Source organism: Canis lupus, chromosome X (genome assembly GCF_003254725.2).
Source record: "Canis lupus dingo isolate Sandy chromosome X, ASM325472v2, whole genome shotgun sequence".
In the NCBI taxonomy this organism is placed as follows: Eukaryota; Metazoa; Chordata; class Mammalia; order Carnivora; family Canidae; genus Canis; species Canis lupus.
In genome coordinates this window covers 13,253,328-13,274,243 of record NC_064281.1, presented here as the reverse complement: position 1 = coordinate 13,274,243, position 20,916 = coordinate 13,253,328, and the positions used below count along the sequence as shown (strand labels likewise).

Below are 20,916 nucleotides of genomic sequence, written 5' to 3'. Positions count from 1 at the left end.
GGTGATGCTATCTGAGCAGAGACTCAAATGAACTAAGGGGTGAGCCATAGGAAGACATGGGGGAAGGATATTCAGGGAGACAAAATGGCAACTACCAAGGCTCCAAGGGAGGGAATAAGCTTGGTGTGTTTGATAACAAAAAGGCCTATGTGACCAGAGAGGAAATCAGAAAGACGCTAGTAGGAGCTGAAGTCTAAGTGTTAGGCACAGACCTTATGGACAGAGTTAGGAGTGTGAACACCATTCACAGTACAGGGGTATAGCACCATGGGTTTTGGATCAGGGAATGTATGTGGCTTAACTTAGAATTCAAAATGTTCACTCTGGCTACTGTATAGACAGTGGACTGTAAAGCAGAGCAAAAGTGCAGGCAAGGAGGGTTGCAAGGTGACTTCATGGACCCAAGTGAGACATGAAAATGGCTCTGATCAGGGTAGCAGCCATAAAGATGGAGAGAACTAGATTATTTCTGGATATATTTTTTACCTAGAACTGACAGGACTTGCTGATAAAGCTGATATAGAAAAGAAGGAAGATTTGGGATCAAGCAAGTGGGTGGTTAGTAAGCAGTACTGAGAACAAGATTAGATGAAAAGTAGGCATTTCAAAGGAAAGGTTGGAGGGGCAGCCCGGGTGGCTCAGCGGTTTAGTGCCGCCTTCCACCCAGGGCATGATCCTGGAGACCCAGGATCGAGTCCCACATCGGGCTCCCTGCATGGGGCCTGCTTCTCCCTCTGCCTATGTCTTTGCCTCTCTCTGTGTGTCTCTCATGAATGAATGAATGAATGAATGAATGAGTCAAAGGAAAGGTTGGGAATGAAGCATCTGAGGTATGTATTACATATATTAAGAGAAAATGTTGAGTAAGCAGTTGTAATTCTATGTCCAAAGATCAAGAGGTAAGAGAAATAGGGTTTTAGACATAAGTTTAGGATCACTAGGTTACAGGTGATCTTCAAAGCCTTGAGACTGTATATCATCTAGCAAAAGGATACAAACAGAGATTGCAGGTAAAAGATGGAACTGAACATACACAGCATACTCATTCTCTGCTAGAATTCCACTAAAACGATAAACAAGTTTTTTAAGTCACGACACACAAGAACAAGAAAGACAAAAGGGAAGGAGTGTTACCAATAAAATTTATAAGCAGGAAGGTAAACTGATGAATGGTAAATGACTTAGCAGATCAAGAAAAATAAATGTGGGCATTCTACCAGTTGTTGCGTTGCTGCATGGTGGGGGTCCATCCATAAATTGACCCAAATACCCCTTTATTCAAGGGTCCTGCATCTGTGAACTGACTTAGTATGGGAATTGATTGAGAGGCTGTGACTGAAGCTCTATTTTAATGATTCTTCAGACTTCTTTTCACTCAAGCCTGAACATGTTCACTCATATCGATCAAGTGTAGAAAACTGAAACATAAGCTAAGCATAGGGACAAAACAAGAACCAACCTTATTTTACATAGAAGAGTCCCCGAAAGACTCAAACTGGCAGCGCAAGATACCTACATAACTGAAAGTGGAGGAGGAGAGGAGGATGGCTAGAATGAGTGTTGGTAAAAGTCTGTTTCAGAAGGAATTAGCTCCCCAGCTCCTTCCTGCTACCAGAGCAGAACTCTGAAGATTTATTCCTTGAAAAAGTAAAACATAGGGCCTCTTGGTTAGCATACAGAGACACAGTTGAGGACAGACATTGAACTGGAACTAAGGAGATGAAATGAGTATCCTGGATATTGATACCCACAGCCCTCTCTCTCTCCCCTGAACTAGGTCCTTCCCTTCATGTAGGACTCGCCAAACACACAAATCTCCTCTGGAAATTCCAATCAGATTAAAAAGAAAGCACCAATGATACTGCCTTGGGAGGTTCCCCAACTATACAGCCCAACCAGAATGTTGAAGACTGAAACTCAAAGTTGACAAGCCCTACAACATGCTATGTACTTTCAGTGAGCATTTTCATCCTCCTCCCAAATATAAGCAAAGGACCATCAGATATTGAAGGAAAGCATCTAATAAATACATAACAGTAAAACAGAAAAGTATTTAGGAAGAAGAAAAATACTACTATTAATAGAAGATACTACAACAACAAAATGAGACTAGGATACCTTTAAAAAGAAACAATCCAAGAACAAAAAATTAACTCTTGGTTATTAAACAACAGTTTGACAATTTTAAATTAAGTAAATCTCCAGAAGTGGACAAAAAGACAAAAATAAGGAAGAGGAGGACAAAACAGAAGAGAACATATGAAAAAATTAGAGAACCAACAAGCTAAGAGTTCCAATGTCTGAAAAATATCAGCAAGTGAGAACAGAGAAAATGGGCAGGAGAGTGGGGGGAAGAAACATGGAGAAAATACAACAATAACAAAAACCAAGAAAACCCTCAGAACTGAAGAATATGGGTTTCCAAGTTCAAAGAGCTTACCGAGAAGGGAGAACAAGTATATGAAAAGGACCTATACCAAAGCAAAGTCAGAGGGGAGAAAAACAACAAATAGAACACAAAACAAAAACAACATTTAGGGCAGCCCCAGTGGCCCAGCAGTTTAGCGCTGCCTTCAGTCTGGAGTGTGATCCTGGAGACCCGAGATCGAGTCCCATGTCAGGCTCCCGCTTCTCCCTCTGCCTGTGTCTCTGCCTCTCTCTCTCTCTCTCTCTCTCAGGCTCCCGCTTCTCCCTCTGCCTGTGTCTCTGCCTCTCTCTCTCTCTCTCTCTCTCTCTCTCTCTGTGTCTGTCATGAATAAATAAATGAAATCTTAAAAAAAAAGATTTTTTTAAAAACAAGATTTGTAAAATAAAATGAAGTTTGACATTTTAAAAAATTATCTTATTTTTATTATATAGTAAGTGACTTTTTTCTTTTAATGTACAATTCTATAAATTTCAACACATGTACATGTTTATGTAACTGCCACCACAAAAAGGGTACATTACAGTTCCAACAACCAAAATGTCCCTGGTACTACTCAGTGATTTACAAACTTTCACCTTCGTGCACAACCCCTGGCAACCACCAGACTGTTTCCCAGCACTACGGTTTTGTCTTTTCAAGAATGCCAGATAAAAGGTATCAAACGGTATATAACCTTTTGACCCTCACTCAGCATAATATCTCTCAGTTTCATCCAAGGTGTTGTGTGTATCACTACTTCTACTGTTGAGGGCTATTCATTGTGTGAATGTACCACATGTGACATATTCATCCTTTGAAGTACATCTGGGCTGTTTCTAGGTCTTGGCCATCACATAAAACTGTTATGAACATTCATGTTCAGATTTTTGAGGGAACACAAGTTTTCATTTCCCTGATGGATATCCAGGAGTAGGACTGCTGGGTCACATGATCAGTGTATATATAACTTCCTAAGAAACTGCCAAATGCTTTTTAAGAGTGGGGTAGCATTTTTCATTCCTAGCAGTGCATGAAAGTCCCAGTTACCAGCACTTGGTGGTGTCATTATTTTCTGTCTTGGCAATTCTAATATGTGTGTAGTGGTATACAATCACAGTTTTAATTTGCATTTCTCTATGGCTAATGATGCTGAGTATCTTCTCACATGTTTATCTGTCATCCTTTTATCCTCTTTGGTGAAATATCTGTTCAAGTCCTTTGCCCATTTTTAAGTTGATTTTTTGGCGTTTGGAGAGTTCTTGAGTTTGGAGAGTTCTTTATATAGTCTGGATACAAGCCCTGGTCAAATATGCAGGTTGCAAATATTTTCTTCCAGTATGTAGCTTGTCTCTTAATTCTCCTGACAGTATTTTAGGCAGAGCAAAGGTTTTTAATTTTGATGAAGTACAATTTTATTTTTCTATTCTAGAATATGCTTTTGGCATCATTTCCAACACTAGGTCATAGAGATTTTTTTCCTGTGTTTTCTTCCAAAAGTTTTATACCTTTATGTTTTATGCTTGCATCTATGACCCATTTCAAGTTAATCTTTGTATAAGGACTGAGGTTTCAATTGAGATCCATTTTTTTCCATATATGGAGGACCCATTGTTAGAAAACAATTGTTGAAAAGACTATCCCCTTTCTCAGTGAATTGATGTTGCACCTTTGTCAAAGATGGAATGACTATATTCATGTAGTCTACTTTACAACCCTCTATCCTGCTCCCATCGATCTATGAAACAGTCCCTCCCCCAAAGCCACACTGTCTTGATTATTGAAGCCTGATACTAAAGTGATTCCTACAACTTTGTTCTTTTCCAAATTTGTTTTTGCTATTTAAGTTCCTTGGCCCTTACATTAAAATTATCAGATTAGCTGATTTATACCTACAAAACATCTTGCTAGAACTGTGATTGGCATTGTAGTGAATAGTGAATCTATAGATCACTTTGGAGAAAAATGACATCACTATTATGTTAAGTCTTCCAATCCACAAAAAGCAGATGTCTCCATTTATTTAGGTCTTGGATTTCTTTTAGCAGCACTTTATAGTTTTCAGTATTCACAACTTATGTTTTAATGAATTTATACCTAAGTATTTCTTTTGAAGGAGGGTGACAAGATATTGTGAATGGCAGGCACTGTTTTTCATATTTCTGTTATCAATTGTTCACTGCTTACATTTAGGAATATGATTGGGTTTTGTGTGTTGATCCTGTATTCTGCAACCTTCACAAACTCAATTAGACAATGAATATTTAAAAACCAATTCAATCTGCATTAGTGTCACAATAATTAGGAATAAATTTAACAAAACACGGGATCCCTGGGTGGCGCAGCGGTTTGGCGCCTGCCTTTGGCCCAGGGCGCGATCCTGGAGACCCGGGATCGAATCCCACGTCGGGCTCCCGGTGCATGGAGCCTGCTTCTCCCTCTGCCTGTGTCTCTGCCTCTCTCTCTCTCTCTCTCTCTCTCTCTCTGTGACTATCATAAATAAATAAAAATTAAAATAAAATTAAAAAAAAATTTAACAAAACACATGTAATACATGTACACTCAGAACTGCTAAGAGAAATCTCACAAGATACAAATAATTAGAAAGATGTACTCTACGAACAGATTGGCAGACTCAACACTGTTTAGATTTTGATCCTCCTTAAACTGATCCATATACTCAAATCCAATCATAATCCTAGCAGGCTATTTTGTAGCAAATGACACATTGATTCTAAAAATTATGTGAGGGATGCCTGGGTGGCTCAGTGGTTGAGCGCCTGCCTTTGGCCCAGGGCGTGATCCTGGGTGCGGGGATCAAGTCCCACATTAGGCTCCCGGCATGGAGCCTGCTTCTCCCTCTGCCTGTATCTTTCATGAATAAATAAATAAAATCTTTCAAAATAAAGTTATATGAAACAGGCTGATCCTTTTTTTAAAAGATTTTTTAATTTATTTATTCATGAGAGACACAGAGGGAGAGAGAGGAAGACACAGGCAGAGGGAGAAGAAGGCTCTACGCAAGGAGCCTGATGTAGGACTCGATCCCAGGACTCCAGGATTACTCCCTGGGCTGAAGGCAGGTGCTAAACCGCTGAGCTACCCAGGGATCCCCTTATGCCTAATCTTGAAGGAAACACTGATGCTTTCAGTTTTTCACCATTGAATATGATGTTAGCTATGGGTTTTTCTAGATGGCCTTCATTATGTTGAGGTGTATTACCTATCTCTCTCAAAAAAAAGAATAAGAACCCAAAAATAAAACTACATTTAGATGGCCATTAGACTTTTGACAAGGGGACCAAAGTAATTTAAGGAGGAAAAAAATTATTTTCCACAAATGATGTTAGATTAGATATTGATATAGGGAAAAAATAAACCTTCACTCTAATCTCAAACCATACAAAAAACTTAATTTGAGGTGGATCATAGACATTGGCATAGCCACTATGGAAAACACTATGAAAGTTCATCAAAAAATGACAAAACTACCAGGAGTGACATCAGTATCACGGCTGTATAAGACATCCCTTATCCATGTTCCCCTGCCAACAACAATACCAAAAAAAAAAAAAAAAAAAAAAAAAAACTGGCTTTCATTCATGGGCAAAGTACCTTTGTGGGAACTCTGGGATCCAGCATCATACATATGCCAAAAGATCCGAGAGGAGTCTCACTCAGCCATGTACTGGATAATAGGCACACAGACCTCGGACCAAGATCTGGACCCTGCACTGGCTTGTGAACCAGCTCTAGCTCTCTTAGCCACCATCTGGGAGTCTATGGAAAACACTGTTTTAGACAATCCCCTATAGATTACAGAGCCTTTGTGGAAGTCTAAATTTCTAGCAGAGAAGTTCTAGCACAATGCTGGAGGGAAAAAAAGTCTTTGGGATGCACTAGGGAAGATAAGAGGGAACTGTTAGATTTTACTTACATCACACTTCTCTACAAGGTAGCACACCTTAGGGCAAAGAGAGATTCTCTTGGCCCATCATGTCTCCCATGGGGGAAATAAGAGTGTGTGAGTACACATCCCGCTTCCCCAGCTGTGTGGGACACTGCCAAAGAGGCTCAGTTTTCTCTTGCCCTATACAGAGTATTGAATTACAAACTGCATGACCGAGAGATAGAAGGTAACTGGGAGTACAGAGGACAAGACCCTCAAAAGGTATTAAAGGAAACACAGATCCTACTAAATGTGTTGCAAGACTCATCAAGAAGCCTACCCATGAGCTTCTGGGGATTCTCCAACTGCCCACAGGGTACTTCCCAGCACACCTCTCACCTAACTCACTCACACACACACACACACACACACCCCTCTCCTATGGCCAGATACCTGTTCATATGCCCTAGGCAGCAAACTCTGGCAGGTGGTTAGTGAGCACATGCAGAAAGGTTGTGCAGGCCCAAATCTGTGGGTCATGGAGAGACCACAAAATTGAGCTTTAGCGCCACCTTTGGGAAAACAAAAGACAGGCTTCTAGCACTTGGCCTGGTGTTTTGCAGGATCAGGAGGTGGCATATAGCTAAATAATTCTGCCACAAGAGGGAGCAAGAAATGTCAAGCAGGTACATTCATAAAATGTCTGAGAAAGCCTCAGAATCCCTAGCAGGACTGATGAAATGTACTTGTCTCCTGAAGGTTGTTAATAAAGATTGGAGGTAGTGACTGCTACTTCAAATATGAAGATAGCAAAGCAAAATTTCAAGGAACATAAAAAATTAAGGAAGTCTGACACCACTAAAATATTGTAGTAATGTCCAATAACCAATCCCAAAGACATGGAAATCTTTGATTTACCTATTAAAGAATTTATTTTTTTTCCTATTAAAGAATTTAAAATAGCTGTTTGAAGAAAACTCACTGAGGTACAAAAGAACACAAAAAGACAGTATCAGGAAAACCACATTACACGAACAAAATGATAAGTCTAACAAAGAGACAGAAATCATGAAAAAGAACCAAATAGAAATTCTGGAGCTGAAGAATGAATGAAATGAAAATTACAATAGAAAGCAAAAACATCAAAATGGATCAAACGAAGAAGGAATCTAGGAGACAGAAGTCAGAACTTTAAAATTGTATAGTCAGAAGAGAACAAAAAAAAAGAATCAAAAGGAGTGAAGAAGGGCTACATCATTTATAGGGTACCATCAAAAGAAATAATTTGTGATTTGTTGGACCTCTAGAAGTTGAAAAGAGACATGGGCAGAAAGCTTATTTAAATAAATAATGGCTGAGAACTTCCCCGAACTGGGGAGAGATATGGGTCCAAGTTCATAAAGCTCACCAAATTCAATTTAAAGAGATTCTCTTCAAGATTCATTAAAATAAAACTCAAAAATCAAAGAGAGACCATCTGAAAAGCAGCAAAAGAAGTCTGTAACTTACAAGTGAACCACCAAAAGACTCAGCAGATTTCTCAGCAAGCACCTTACAGACAGGTCAGGAAAGAGTGGGATAATACATTCAAAGTACTCAAAGAAGAAAACTGCAAACCAAGAATACTCTATTTGGCAAAGTAATCCTTCAGAAATGAAGGAGGGGCATCCCAGGTGGCTCAGCGGTTTAGCGCCACCTTCAGTCCAGGGTGTGATCCTGGAGTTCCGGGATCGAGTCCCATGTCAGGCTTCCTGCGGGGAGCCTGTTTCTCCCTCTGCCTGTGTCTCTGTCTCTCTCTCTGTCTCTCATGAATAAATAAATAAAATCTTTAAAAAAAGGAAATGAAGAAGGATTAAACACTTTCCCTGAAAAACAAAAGCTGAGTGAGTTCATCAACATTAGACCAACCTTGCCAAGAAAGGCAAAAAGGAGTTCTTCAAGCTGAAATGAAAGGATAGTAATCAGTCACATGAAAACAAAAAAAATATAACATACTGGTAAATCTAAGTATATAGTAAGATTCAGAATACTCTAATATTCTGTATACCCTAATACTGTAATATGATGGAGTATTAACCACTTAACTCTATTAAAAGGTAAAAGGAAAAGAGAATTAAAAATACCTATAGCTAGCTATTCACAAATAATCAATGTGATACATCACGCATTAACAAGTGGAAGGATAGAAATTGTATGATTATCTTAAGAGATGCAAAAAAGATGTCCGACAAAGTACAACATCCATTCATGATAAAGACTCTCAACAAAGTGGGTTTAAAGGTAATACACCTCAACATAATGAAGGCCATCTAGAAAAACCCATAGCTAACATCATATTCAAGGGTGAAAAACTGAAAGCATCAGTGTTTCCTTCAAGATCAGGAATAAGGGGATCCCTGGGTAGCTCAGCAGTTTAGCACCTGCCTTCAGCCCAGTGAGTAATCCTGGAGTCCTGGGATCGAGTCCCACATCAGGCTCCTTGCGTGGAGCCTGCTTCTCCCTCTGCCTGTGTCTCTGCCTCTCTCTCTCTCTCTCTCTCTCTCTCTCTGTCTCTCATGAATAAATAAATTTAAAAATCTTTAAAAAAACGGATCAGGAATAAGATGAGGATGTCTACTCTACTCTCACCACTTTTATTCAACATAGTACAAGAAATCCTAGCTGCAGCAATCAGACAAGAAAAAGAAATAAAAGGCATCTAAACTTGTAAAAATGGGGCAGCCTGGGTGGCTCAGCGGTTTAGCGCTGCCTTCAGCCCAAGGTGTGGTCCTGGAGACCCGAGATCAAGTCCCACATCAGTCTCCCTGCATGGAATGGAGCCTGTGTCTCCATCTGCCTCTGTGTGTGTATGTGTCTCTCTCATGAATAAATAAATAAAATCTTTTAAAAAATTAAAAATAAATAAATAAATAAACTCGTAAAAATGAAGTAGAATTGCCACTATTTGCAGATGAGGATATTACACATAGAAGACCCTAAAGACAGCACCAAAAAAATATTAGAATAAATGAATTCAGTGAAGTAACAGAATATAAAATTAATATATAGAAGTCTCCTGCATTTCTAAATACTAATAATGAAGTAGCAGAAAGAAAAATTAAGAAAACAATCTCATTGACATTTGCATCAGAAATAAAATACCTAAGAATAAAATTAACCAAGGAGGTGAAAGACCTATAGACTGAAAACTATAAGACTAATAAAATAAATTAAAGATGACAAAAACAAATGGAAAGATATTCCATGGTCATGGATTGGGGGGAACAAATATTGTTAAAATGTCCATACTACTCAAAGCAATCTACAGATTTGATGCAATCCCTATCAAAATACCAACAGCATTTTTCACAGAACTAAAAACAAATAATCCTAAATTTTGCATGGAACAAAAGCCCTCGAATAGCCAAAGCAAACTTGAGAAAGAAGAACAAAGCTGGAGGTATCACAACCCCAGATTTCAAGATATACTACAAAACTATAGTAACCAAAACAGTATGGTACTGGCACAAAAACAGACACAGATCAACAGAACAGAAGAGAGAACCCAGAAATAAACCCACACTTATAGGGTCAATTAATTTATGACAAAGGAGGCAAGAATATCCAATGGGAAAAAGACAGTCTCTTCAATAAATAGTGTTGGGGAAACTGGACAGCTATATGCAAAAGAATGAAATTGGACCACTTTCTTACACTATACACAAAAATAAATTCAAAGTGAATTACAACTAAATGTGAGACCTGAAACCATAAAACTCCTAAAAGAAAACACAGGCAGTGATCTCTTGGATATCAACCTTAGCAACATTTATGGATAATGTTGCCTGTCTCCTCAGGCAAAGGAAACAAAAACAAAAATAGACTAATAGAACTATACCAAAACAAAAAGCTTTTGCACAGCAAAGAAAACTATCAACAAAAAGGCAACTGAACAAGATACTTGCAAGTGATTTATCTAATGAATTAATATTCAAAATATATAAAGAACTTATACAACTCAACACCAAAACAAAACAAAACCCAATCCAATTTAAAAAAATGGGTAGAGGACCTAAACAGACATTTTTCCACAGAAGACATTCAAATGACAACCAGACACATAAAAAAGATGTTCAACATCACTAGTTACTGAAGAAAGGCAAGTCAAAAGCACAATGTGATATCATCTTACAACCTGTCAAAATGGCTAGAATAAGAAAGATAAGAAATAACAAGTGTTGGTGAGGATATGAGGAAAAAGGAACTCTCATGCACTATTAGTGGGAATGTAAATTGGTACAGCCACTGAGGAAAACAGTATGATGGTTCCTCAAAAAATGTAAAAAAAAAAAAAATGGGGCACCTGGGTGGCTCAGTTGGTTGAGCATTTATCTGCTTTCAACTCAGGTAATGATCCCAGGGTCCTGGGATCAAGCTCCACATTGGGATTCCTGCTCAGTGGGGAGCCTGCTCCTCCCTCTTCTTGCTCCCACTGCTTATATACTCTCTGTCAAATAAATAAATAACATTCTTTAAAAATGTGAAAAATAGAACTACCATACAATCCAGTAATTCCAATATTCAGTATTTATCCAGAGAAAATAAAAAACATTAATTAGAAAAGATATATGCACCCCTATGTTTACTGCAGCATTATTTACAACAGCCAAGATAGAGAAGCAACCCAAGTGTCCATCAATAGACAAATGGATTTTTAAAATGTGATACACATGCCCCCCCACACACACACTGAATTATTACTCAGCCATAGAAAAAGAATGACATTCTGCCATTTGCAACAACATGGATGGATCTAGAGGGTACAATGCTAAGTGAAATCCATCAGACAGAGAATGACAGATACCATATGATTCCACTTATACGTGGAAAAAATAAAACAAATGAAGAACAAAAAAAATAGACTCTTAAATACATAGAACAAACTAGTGGATGCCAGAGAGGAGGTGAGTGGAAGGATGGGTAAAATAGGTGAAACAGATCAAAAAGTATGAAATTCCACTTATAAAATAAGTCATGGAGATGAAAAGTACAGCATAGGGAATATAGTCAATAATATTATAATAACACTGTATGGTGACTACGCTTGTGGTAGTGAATGCTGAGTAATATACAAAATTGTAGAAGCACTATGTAATACACCTGAAACCAATGCAGCATTGTACATCAACTATACTTCAATAATAAAATAAAATAAAAGGCAAATCAGTATCATATGGGGAATCAGAGTGCCAAAGTGCTGTATACTTGGTATTACTACTCCTCTGCTCTCTGCTCTGTCACATGGTAGCTAAAGGACCATGGGCCAGTCACAACAAATTTCAAGGGCCTTGCTATGCCCATCTGTCAGAGGGTTTCCCAGCTCCCTTAAAGCTCTGAAATTCTATGATTTAGAATCGTAAAAATCACTAACATAAAACATTAATAGGCACAACACTAGAGCGACTAGCATCCAATTAATACCTTGAGGAAATAAAGTGAGATAGTAACTTTTAACAGGAATTAATATAATTAAGGCAATAAATATTATTTTAACAAAAAATGCTACAGCTACAATAATTTGCTAATGGATATACAATATAAAAAGAGGTAAACTGTGACAGCAAAAACAAAAATGGGGGGGACTAAAAGGTTAGAGTTTTTATATGCAATCAAAGTTAAGTTGTTATTAGCATAAAACAGACTGTTATAGGTATGTTTTATACGAGCCTCACAGTAACCGCAAAGCAAAAACTTACAGTAAATTCACAAAAGAAAGGGAAGACAATCAGAGCATACTACTGAGCAAGGGTCCAAACCTCCAGAAAATCATCAATGCACAAAGGAAAGCAATAAGCAAGGAAGAAAGAAACAAAAGAACTACAAAATAGTGAGAAAACAAATTAAGATGGCATTAGTAAGTCCTTACCTATCAATAATTACTTTAAATGTAAATGAATTAAGTTCTCCAACCAAAAGGCATAAAGTAGCTAAAAACAAGACCCAACTACAGGTTGTCTACAAGAGGCTCACTTCAGCTTTACAGTCACACACAAGGCTCAAAATGAAGGGATGAAAAAAGTAATTCATGCAAATGAAAACCAAGAGAGCAGGAGAGCTATATTTAAATCAGAAAAAAATAGACTTTCAGCCAAAAACTGTAACAAGAGACAAATAAGGTCATTATATAATGTTAAAATGGTTAACTCATCAAGAAAATATAATAGTTATAAATATGTATGTACCTAACATCAGAGCAGCTACATATATATTAATAACAGATATGAAGGAAGAAATCAATGCATATATCATCTAGACAGAAAATCAGTAAGGCAAGCTATACTTTGGACCAAATGGACCTAAGAGACATCAAGAACATTCCATCCAGGGCTACAGAATACATATTCTCAAGTGCACATAGAACACTCTCCAGGATATATATCACAATAAGTCACAAAACAAATCCTAGAAAACTTAAAAAGACTGACATTATACCAAGTATCTTCTCTGACCACAGTGCTAATGAAAGTAGAACTCAACTAATAGGAAGAAAGCTGAAAAATTCACAAATATATAGAAATTAACACACTCCTGAATAACCAACAGGTCAAAGAAGGAATCAAAAACTATCTTGAAACAAATGAAAATGGAAACACAACATACCAAAACAAATAACCAACAGGCAGGTAAAAAGATGCCCAACATCAGTAATCACCAAGGACATATAATCAAAACCATAATGAGAGGTATCTGGCTGGCTCAGTTGATAGAGCAGATAACTCTTGATCTCAGGGTTGTGAGTTCAAGCCCCACATTGGGTGGAAGCTTACTTAAAAAATAAAAAAAAAACTGCAATGAGGTATCACCTCACACCTGTTAGAATGGCTATTATCAAAAAAGTAAGAAATAAGTGTTGCCAAAAATGTGGAGATAAGAGAATCCTTGTATACTGCTAGTAGGAATAGAAGTTGGTGCAGCCACCATGCAAAACAGTATGGAGGCTTCTCAATATTTAAAAAAAAAAAAACTATCATATGATCCAGCAATCCCACTTCTGGGTATTCAAAGAAAATAATCAGAGTCTCAAAGGAATATCTGTACTCTCATGTTCACTGCAGCATTATTTACAATAGCCAAGATATGAAAACATTAGTATCTGTCTACAGATGAATGGATAAGGATGTAGTACATACATAGAATGGAGTACTATTCGGCCATAAGAAAGAAGAAATTCTATCATTTGTGACATGGATGGACCTTGCAGGCACTATGCCAAGGGAAATAAGTCACACAGAGAAACGCAAATACTGCATGATACCACCTGTGTGTGGAACGTAAAAAAAGCCAAATTCATAGAAACAGAAAGTAGAACGGCAGTTGCCAGGGGCTGGGGGGAAACAGAGAGATGTTAACCAAGGGTCCAAACCTCCAGTTCTAAGATGAGTAATTTCTAGGGATCTAATATACAACATGATGCCTATAGTAAACAATACGTATTACATAATTGAAAGTTGCCAAGACAATCAATCTTAAATGTTCTAATGACATAAAAGAATTGGTAATTTTGTGAGGTGATAAAGGTATTAATTAACAATACTATGACAATCTTATTGCAATATGTAAATGTATCAAATAAATGTGTTGTATACCTATACATACTGTTATATGTCAATTATATCTCAATAAAGCTGAAAAAAATAGAACTACCTAATACAACCCAGCTTCTGGGTATATATATCCAAAGGAATTAAAATCAGTATCTCAAAAAAAAAAAATCAGTATCTCAAAGAGATATCTGTACTCTCATGTTCACTGCAGCATTATTCACAATATCCAAGACATGGAAGGAACCTTTAATGCCTACCAATGGACAAATGGATAAAGAAAATGTATATACATACCGTGGAATATTATTCAGCCTTAATTTTTTTAAGAAAAAATAAAGAAATTCAGCCATTTGCAACAACATAGATAAAACTTGGAGGATATTATGCTAAGGGAAATAAGCCAGACACAGAAAGACTAATACTAAGTGATACCACTCATGAGGAATCTACAAGAGTGAAACTCATAGAAGGAGAGTATAGAATGGTAGTTGTTCAGGGCTGGGGGAAATGGGGAAGTACTACTCAAAGGGTACAAAGTTTTAGTTATCCAGAATGAGTAAGGCCTAAAGATCTACTATACAGCATAGTGCCTACAATTAATTATAGTGTGGTGTATAATTAACAATTTGTTAAGTGGGTAGATCTTAAGTGTTCTTGTCACATATACAAAATAATAATGATGATAATAAATAAAGAGGGGGAAGGAAACTTGTAGAGGTGATGAATAGTTTTATGGCATAAATTGTGGTGATGGGTCCATGGACATATAATTACCTCCAAACTGTATATATCACATTGCATATATTAAATATGCATAGTTTTTTGTGTATCAGTCATACCTCAATAAAGTGGTTTAAAAAAAAAAAAGTGGTTTTAAAAAGCATCTTTAGACCTAAATGCAAAAGCTAAAATAATAAAGCCTTTAAGAGAAAACATAGGAGACTATCTTCATAACTTAGATGTAGGCAATTTCTTTATATAGGAAGAAAATAAGAACCATAGAGGGGAAAAATGATAAATCAGACTTTATAAAAATTAAAAATGTTCATGAAAAGATACAGTTAAGAAAATGAAAGAATGAAAGAAAACATTTATAAAACAGGTATCTGACAAAGGCCTAGTAACCAAGATAATATAAAAAGCATCTAACTTAAAATGCCACAAAAAAGACTAAAAACAATGTTTAAAATGGCCAAATATTTTGAACAGACACTTCATAAAATATATGGAAGGTAAAGAATTGCAATAAAAAATGCTCAGCAAAATTAAGCATCAAGGAGATACAAAATAAAAACTAAATCACCACAGGATCAACTAAAATTAAAAGATCACCACCAAATGTCGGCAAAGATGTGGAACAACAGGAATTCTCGTGCTCTGGTGGGAGGAGCACAAAATGCCTACAACCGCTTTGGGAAAAGCACTAGCAGTTTCTAATAAAACTAATCACATACATTTGCCACTAACCCCAATCTTAGGTATTTCCCCAAGAGACATGAGAACATATCTCCACACAAAGACTTATTCAAGAATGTAGTTTTCTTCAAAATAGCCAAAAACTGGCAACAGCTGAGGTGTCCATTAAAAGAACTGATAAAAAAAAAAGAAGAAGAACTGATAAAATTGTGGCATAATCACTCAATGGAATACTATCTAGCAGTAAAAAGGAATGGATTACTGACACATGCAGTATCAATGAATCTGAAACATGTAATACTAAGCTTTACACAAAAGTACATATTAGAGAACACCATTTACATAAAGTTACAGAATAAACAACACTATGGCATAACAAAGTAAGAACAGTAGTTGCCTCTGTGTGCGTGGGGCAGGAATTGACAGGGAAGGAGCATGAGGGAGCCTCCTAGGGTGATGGTAATGTTCTATGTCACGATAGGGCTTTGGCTCCCATAAGTATATGCATTTGTAAAAACTCAGCAAATGGCACATTTAAGATTCGTGCATTCATTGTATATAAAACTTATATCATCAGAAAAACCTGTAAAAATATTCAACTCTCGTTAATGATCTGCATGTTGTAATGTTTAGGGGATGCATATAAATGTCTGCAATTTACTTAAAAATGTTAAAAATAACTGATGAACAGAGGGATAGATATGTGATAAAACAAATACAGTAAAATGTTAAAAGAGGTGGCTATAAAAGTATTTACCATAGGATTCTTTCACCTTTCTTGTATACTTGAAAATGTTGGTAATAAAATATCAGGACAAAGGGGGAGTAATAAAAGAAAAATCAAAGAAGGAAGAAATAGCAGAGAATGCTAAAGAAGAAGCACCAGGGAGGGAGGGAAGGAGGGAGAAGGAACATGAAAATAGTATAATAGCCCAAAAGCCAGTGAGAAAGGCAACTTCAGAGGAGGCAACAGTCAATTGTATAGAATTCTTCTGAAAATTCAAATAACATTGAAAGAGGCCCTTTGGATTTGGTTATAGGAGGGATGTGAATGGAGGAGAGTGATGCCACACTGAAGTGGAGAGAAAAAAAAGCGATTGGTGAGGATGGAGAGTAAATGAAAAGCAACTGCTAGGACACCTAGCTGGGAAGGAGAGCAGAGACAGGGGGCTACAGCTGAACAAGGATGGGAGGTCATAACTCTGGAAAATGAACTAGGGGTGGTGGAAGGGGAGGAGGGCAGGGGGTGGGGGTGAATGGGTGACGGGCACTGAGGGAGGCACTTGATGGGATGAGCACTGGGTGTTATTCTGTATGTTGGCAAATTGAACACCAATAAAAAATAAATTTATTATTAAAAAAAAAGGATGGGAGGTCAAGGTAATGGACAATACTGGAGCATGTTTATGTGGATGGGAGTGATGCAGTAGACAATCAGGGGATGCAGTGGGTAGAACTGTATCCCCCAAAATGATATGCTTAAGCCCTAACCCCCAGTACCTGTAAATGTTACCTCATACAGAAATAGGATCTTTGGAGGTGTAATTAAAATGAGGTTCTGCTAAATTAGGGCAGGCCTTAATTCAATAACTGGTGTCCCTATAAGAAGAAGACATAATAAGAAGAGGAATTTGGATACAGACAGAGATCCAGAGAAAACATCATGTGACAGTGAGACAGATACTGGAACGATACATCTGGAAGCCAAGGAATGCCCAGGATTGCCAGCAACTACCAGAAGCTGGGAAGAAAGACGGAAGGATTCTCCCCAAAAGCCTTCAGAGAGAGGGGATGGCTCTGCTGACACTGATTTCAGACTTCTAGCCTCCAGAGTCGTGAGAAGTGATTTCTGTTACCTTCAAGCCACCAAGATTGTGGCTTGTTAATGGACTGTTAATGGCAGTCCTCGAAAACTAATCCGGGGGAGATTAACAGTGAAGAGAAAAAGGCAGGGGTGATGTTCTTGAGAAAGTGATAGGGAACCATTTGTCCACAGGAGAGGTTGGGCCTTTGTGTCAGGGCTACCCTCTTCCATCTAAATAAGTACAGCATCATTCAGGGAGGATCTACACAATCGAGGGTTTAATTCAGAAGCTTATGACAATGAAGAATGCTTCTGACAGCCTTTGTAAGAGGTTCTCTGTCCTACTAACTAATATACAATATGTAGCCTGCATAGTCAAGTTACTAGTCTTCCAGTAAACATACAAGAACCAACCCATGAAACCTAAGTGCAGCAATTCTGTCTTCCAAAAGACCTTTGAGAACAAAGATGCAAGTCTTACCAACTGGAATGGAACCAGGTGCTCGGCCAATGGTCAAAACAAAAGCACCAGATGAAAAGCCTAGTAATCCGATTTCAGGAAGCTCCTTACCTTGAGCTGCTGCTGGAGTTCACTGTTCAGCCGGGCCAGCACTGCATTTGCCTCTTTATTTTTGCGGATAGCAGTTTGAATAGCCTTCTTCTGTTTGGAAGACTGTCTAAAAAAAGTACAAACAGTTCAGGGAAACAGAACTCAGAGGTCCAGATCCTTGTGGGTCAGAACACTCTAATTCACGAGAAGTGCTCAACTAACAAGGGGCTAATGTCACAGGGCTCCAAAAATAAAATCATCGATTCGCAGGCAGGCAAGCAGGCACACACCAAACAAAACAAATTTGTCGGGATGAATTATTTACACCTGAAGTAATTCCCATTTTATAACTTGAAGAAAAGCTGTGAATTGGACCTTTTCAAACTTTGCATTCCATTTATTCCAAGACATTTTAATAAGCATTTCTTCCTCACAAACCACGTTAACTAGAATGCCCTTTTTGTGTAAGCATTAATGGCATTTAAAAGACCTGCAGGTGGCCTCTGTGGACAAGTCTGAAGGAAATGAATAGAAGAACATTCTCTTTAGGAAAAATCCTACATTAACTTAGCCAGCCTATATAACTCTCCTTCATCTCTTTATTATTAGGTATGAATGCTTGAGTGTGTGTATGTATGTGAGTATGCTCACGCAAGTGCATATACCAGCATACATCTGTGGCACTTGAGAAAATGTTTTAATACCACTATTCCTAAATTAAGTCAGTATTAAATTCACAGAACAGGTATAACTAGAGTGACCATATGTTTCACTTTGCCCATTACATCCTCTGCTTATACTGCTTGTCTGGCCCTAATTATCTTAGAACCCTCTTTTTCCCTCGAAGCTGTCTACAGTTGGGATGATAAATCAACATGATTGTATAACCTACAACCTTATATCCCACAGCAAAAAATACCGAATTCTCAGAGCGAAAGGCCAATTTAAGTTCCCCTTGGAAAATAGACATATTTACAATCTGTGAGAGGTAGGTTCTACGCCAGAGCAACTTAACCAGAATGCATAGTGACCATTGTGGAGATCTGATTAATATTCACTGAGTATATACACTATGCTACCCACTCTGCTAATCTGCAGAAGGCATACTCCCTTCTCCAACAAATTGAAAAATTAATTTTTTCATCCATAAATAGGCAAGAAAGAGGCTTTAAAATCTACTTTTAGAAAGATAAAGATTGGATTTCCAGTTTCAGGACAATGTGAAGTAGACATACTTCTCTCTACCCCACCAAATACAGCTAAAGTCCTAGATATAATATATAAAACAAACATAAGATTACTCCAAAAAGTGAAGAAGCAAATTAGTCAAGGAACTCAGCACCCAGGGAAACACACAACAGTGAATTCCCCAAGTTTTCTTTCTTGCTTCATATATCCCAGACTACATAGTGGAGAAATCAGCAATCCATAAATGCCAACAAAGGCAGACAGTAAAAAGTCTTTCCCCATCCAAATCCTGCTCTTTCCAACCAAATAACTTGGAAATGGGCAGCCTAGCAAGACCTAAATTAGACACAACACCTCTCCTGGAGATACATGGAATTTTTTTTTTACATGGAATTTCTTTAACAAAATATTAGCAAATAGAATTTAGCAGTGTATTAAAAACTATACACCATGACCAAGAGAGCTTTATTCCAGAGATGCAAGGCTGATTCAATATTCAAAAGTCAATAAATATAATCTACCAACCTAACAGGTGAAAGAACAAAATCACATGACTGTATCAACTGATAAAGAAAAATCACCTGATAAAACTCAATACCCATTCATGATAAAAACTCTCAGAAAACTATGAATAGAGGTCAACTGGTTCAAGCTGATGAAGAATGTCTACAAAAAAAACTACAGCTGACATCATACATACATACATAATAAAAACTAAATGCTTTCCCCCTGAGATGAGGAACAAAGCAAGGATTTCTACTTTCATTACTATTTTCAATACAGTGCTAGAAGTCCTAGCCACCACAATAATGCAAGAAAAGGAAATTAAAGGCACACAAATTAGAAAGAATGAAATTGTCCCTATCTGCAGATGACATAATAGCCTATATAGAAAGTTCCAAGGAATCTATAAAAAAATTCTCAGAACTAATAAATGACTTCAATTAGAATAGAAGTGAGTGTGGAGGAGAGAAGATTAACGTACAAAAATCAATAGAATGGGGGTGCCTGAATGGCTCAATCAGTTAAATGTCTGACTCTTGATTTCGGCTCAGGTCATGATCTCCGAGTTGTGGCACTGAGCCCCACGTTGGGCTCTGCACTCAGCGTAGAGTCTGATTGTCCCTCTCCCTCTGCTCTTCTCTTTCTCTCTCTCTCTCTCTCTCTCTCTCCCCCAATTCTCAAAAAAACAATAGATAATTTTTTAAATCAATAAAATTTTGATATACTAACATTGAATACTTACAGAAAAATTAAAATACAATATTTACAAAGCTTCAAACCAAAATTCTTAGATATATCAAAACAACTACAAGACTTACATGCTGAAAACTATACAACACTAATGAAAAAATAGGATCAAAATAAATAGAGAAATATTCATCATGTTCATGGATTGGATGACTCAACATAATAAAAAAAAAAGTCCATTCTCCTCAGATAACACAATTCCTTTTTTTCTAATTTTTTAAAGATTGATTGATTGATTGATTGATTTGAGAAAGAAAGCATGAGCAGGGTCAGGGGTGAGGGGGAAGTAGACGTTTAACCAACTGAGCCACCCAGGTACCCCAAAGGTTTAACAAAATTTGTATCGAAATCTCAGTAAGATTTTTTTTGTAGATCAAGACAAAATTATTCCAAAATTTATGTGGAAAGAAGAATTAGAATGTCTAAAATAATTTTGTTTTTTATAAAGATTTTATTTATTTATTCATGAGAGACACAGAGAGAGAGGCAGAGACACAGGCAAAGGGAGAAACAGGCTCCATGCAGGGAGCCCGATGCAGGACTCGATCCCAGGACTCCAGGATCACGCTCTGAGCCGAAGGCAGATGCTCAACCACTGAGCCACCCAGGCATCATCATGTTCACCTCTCTTTTGACACTGAAATGGATGCTGGCCCCTGCTGAGCTGACCAGATTCTCCCTCCGAATGATTTGAGTTATGGCTAATAATTCAGTTCAGCCTGGGCCCAGCACAGTAATCTCTACAGTTGAAGGTGCTTGAGAAGTCTTCATAGACAAAAATGTCAAAAACATCCTAAGAAAACTGAGAGGCATCAGAATGAGCCCCAGAAG

At 37.5% G+C, this 20,916-nt stretch overlaps 1 protein-coding gene across 14 annotated transcripts in view; it reads right to left on the bottom strand.

The window, feature by feature from the left end:
• The window catches only part of REPS2 (RALBP1 associated Eps domain containing 2), a 231,362-nt gene that overhangs the window by 14,511 nt on the left and 195,935 nt on the right, over nucleotides 1-20,916 (bottom strand). For all 14 annotated transcript variants that reach the window (XR_003132118.3, XM_025437486.3, XM_025437476.3 and 11 more), the window contains one exon: nucleotides 17,668-17,773. Coding sequence is in view for 13 of the 14 variants with exons in the window: in XM_025437486.3 (XP_025293271.1) it covers nucleotides 17,668-17,773 (106 nt within the window). In the remaining variant the exon portion in view is untranslated. The remainder of the gene's footprint in view (nucleotides 1-17,667; nucleotides 17,774-20,916) is intronic.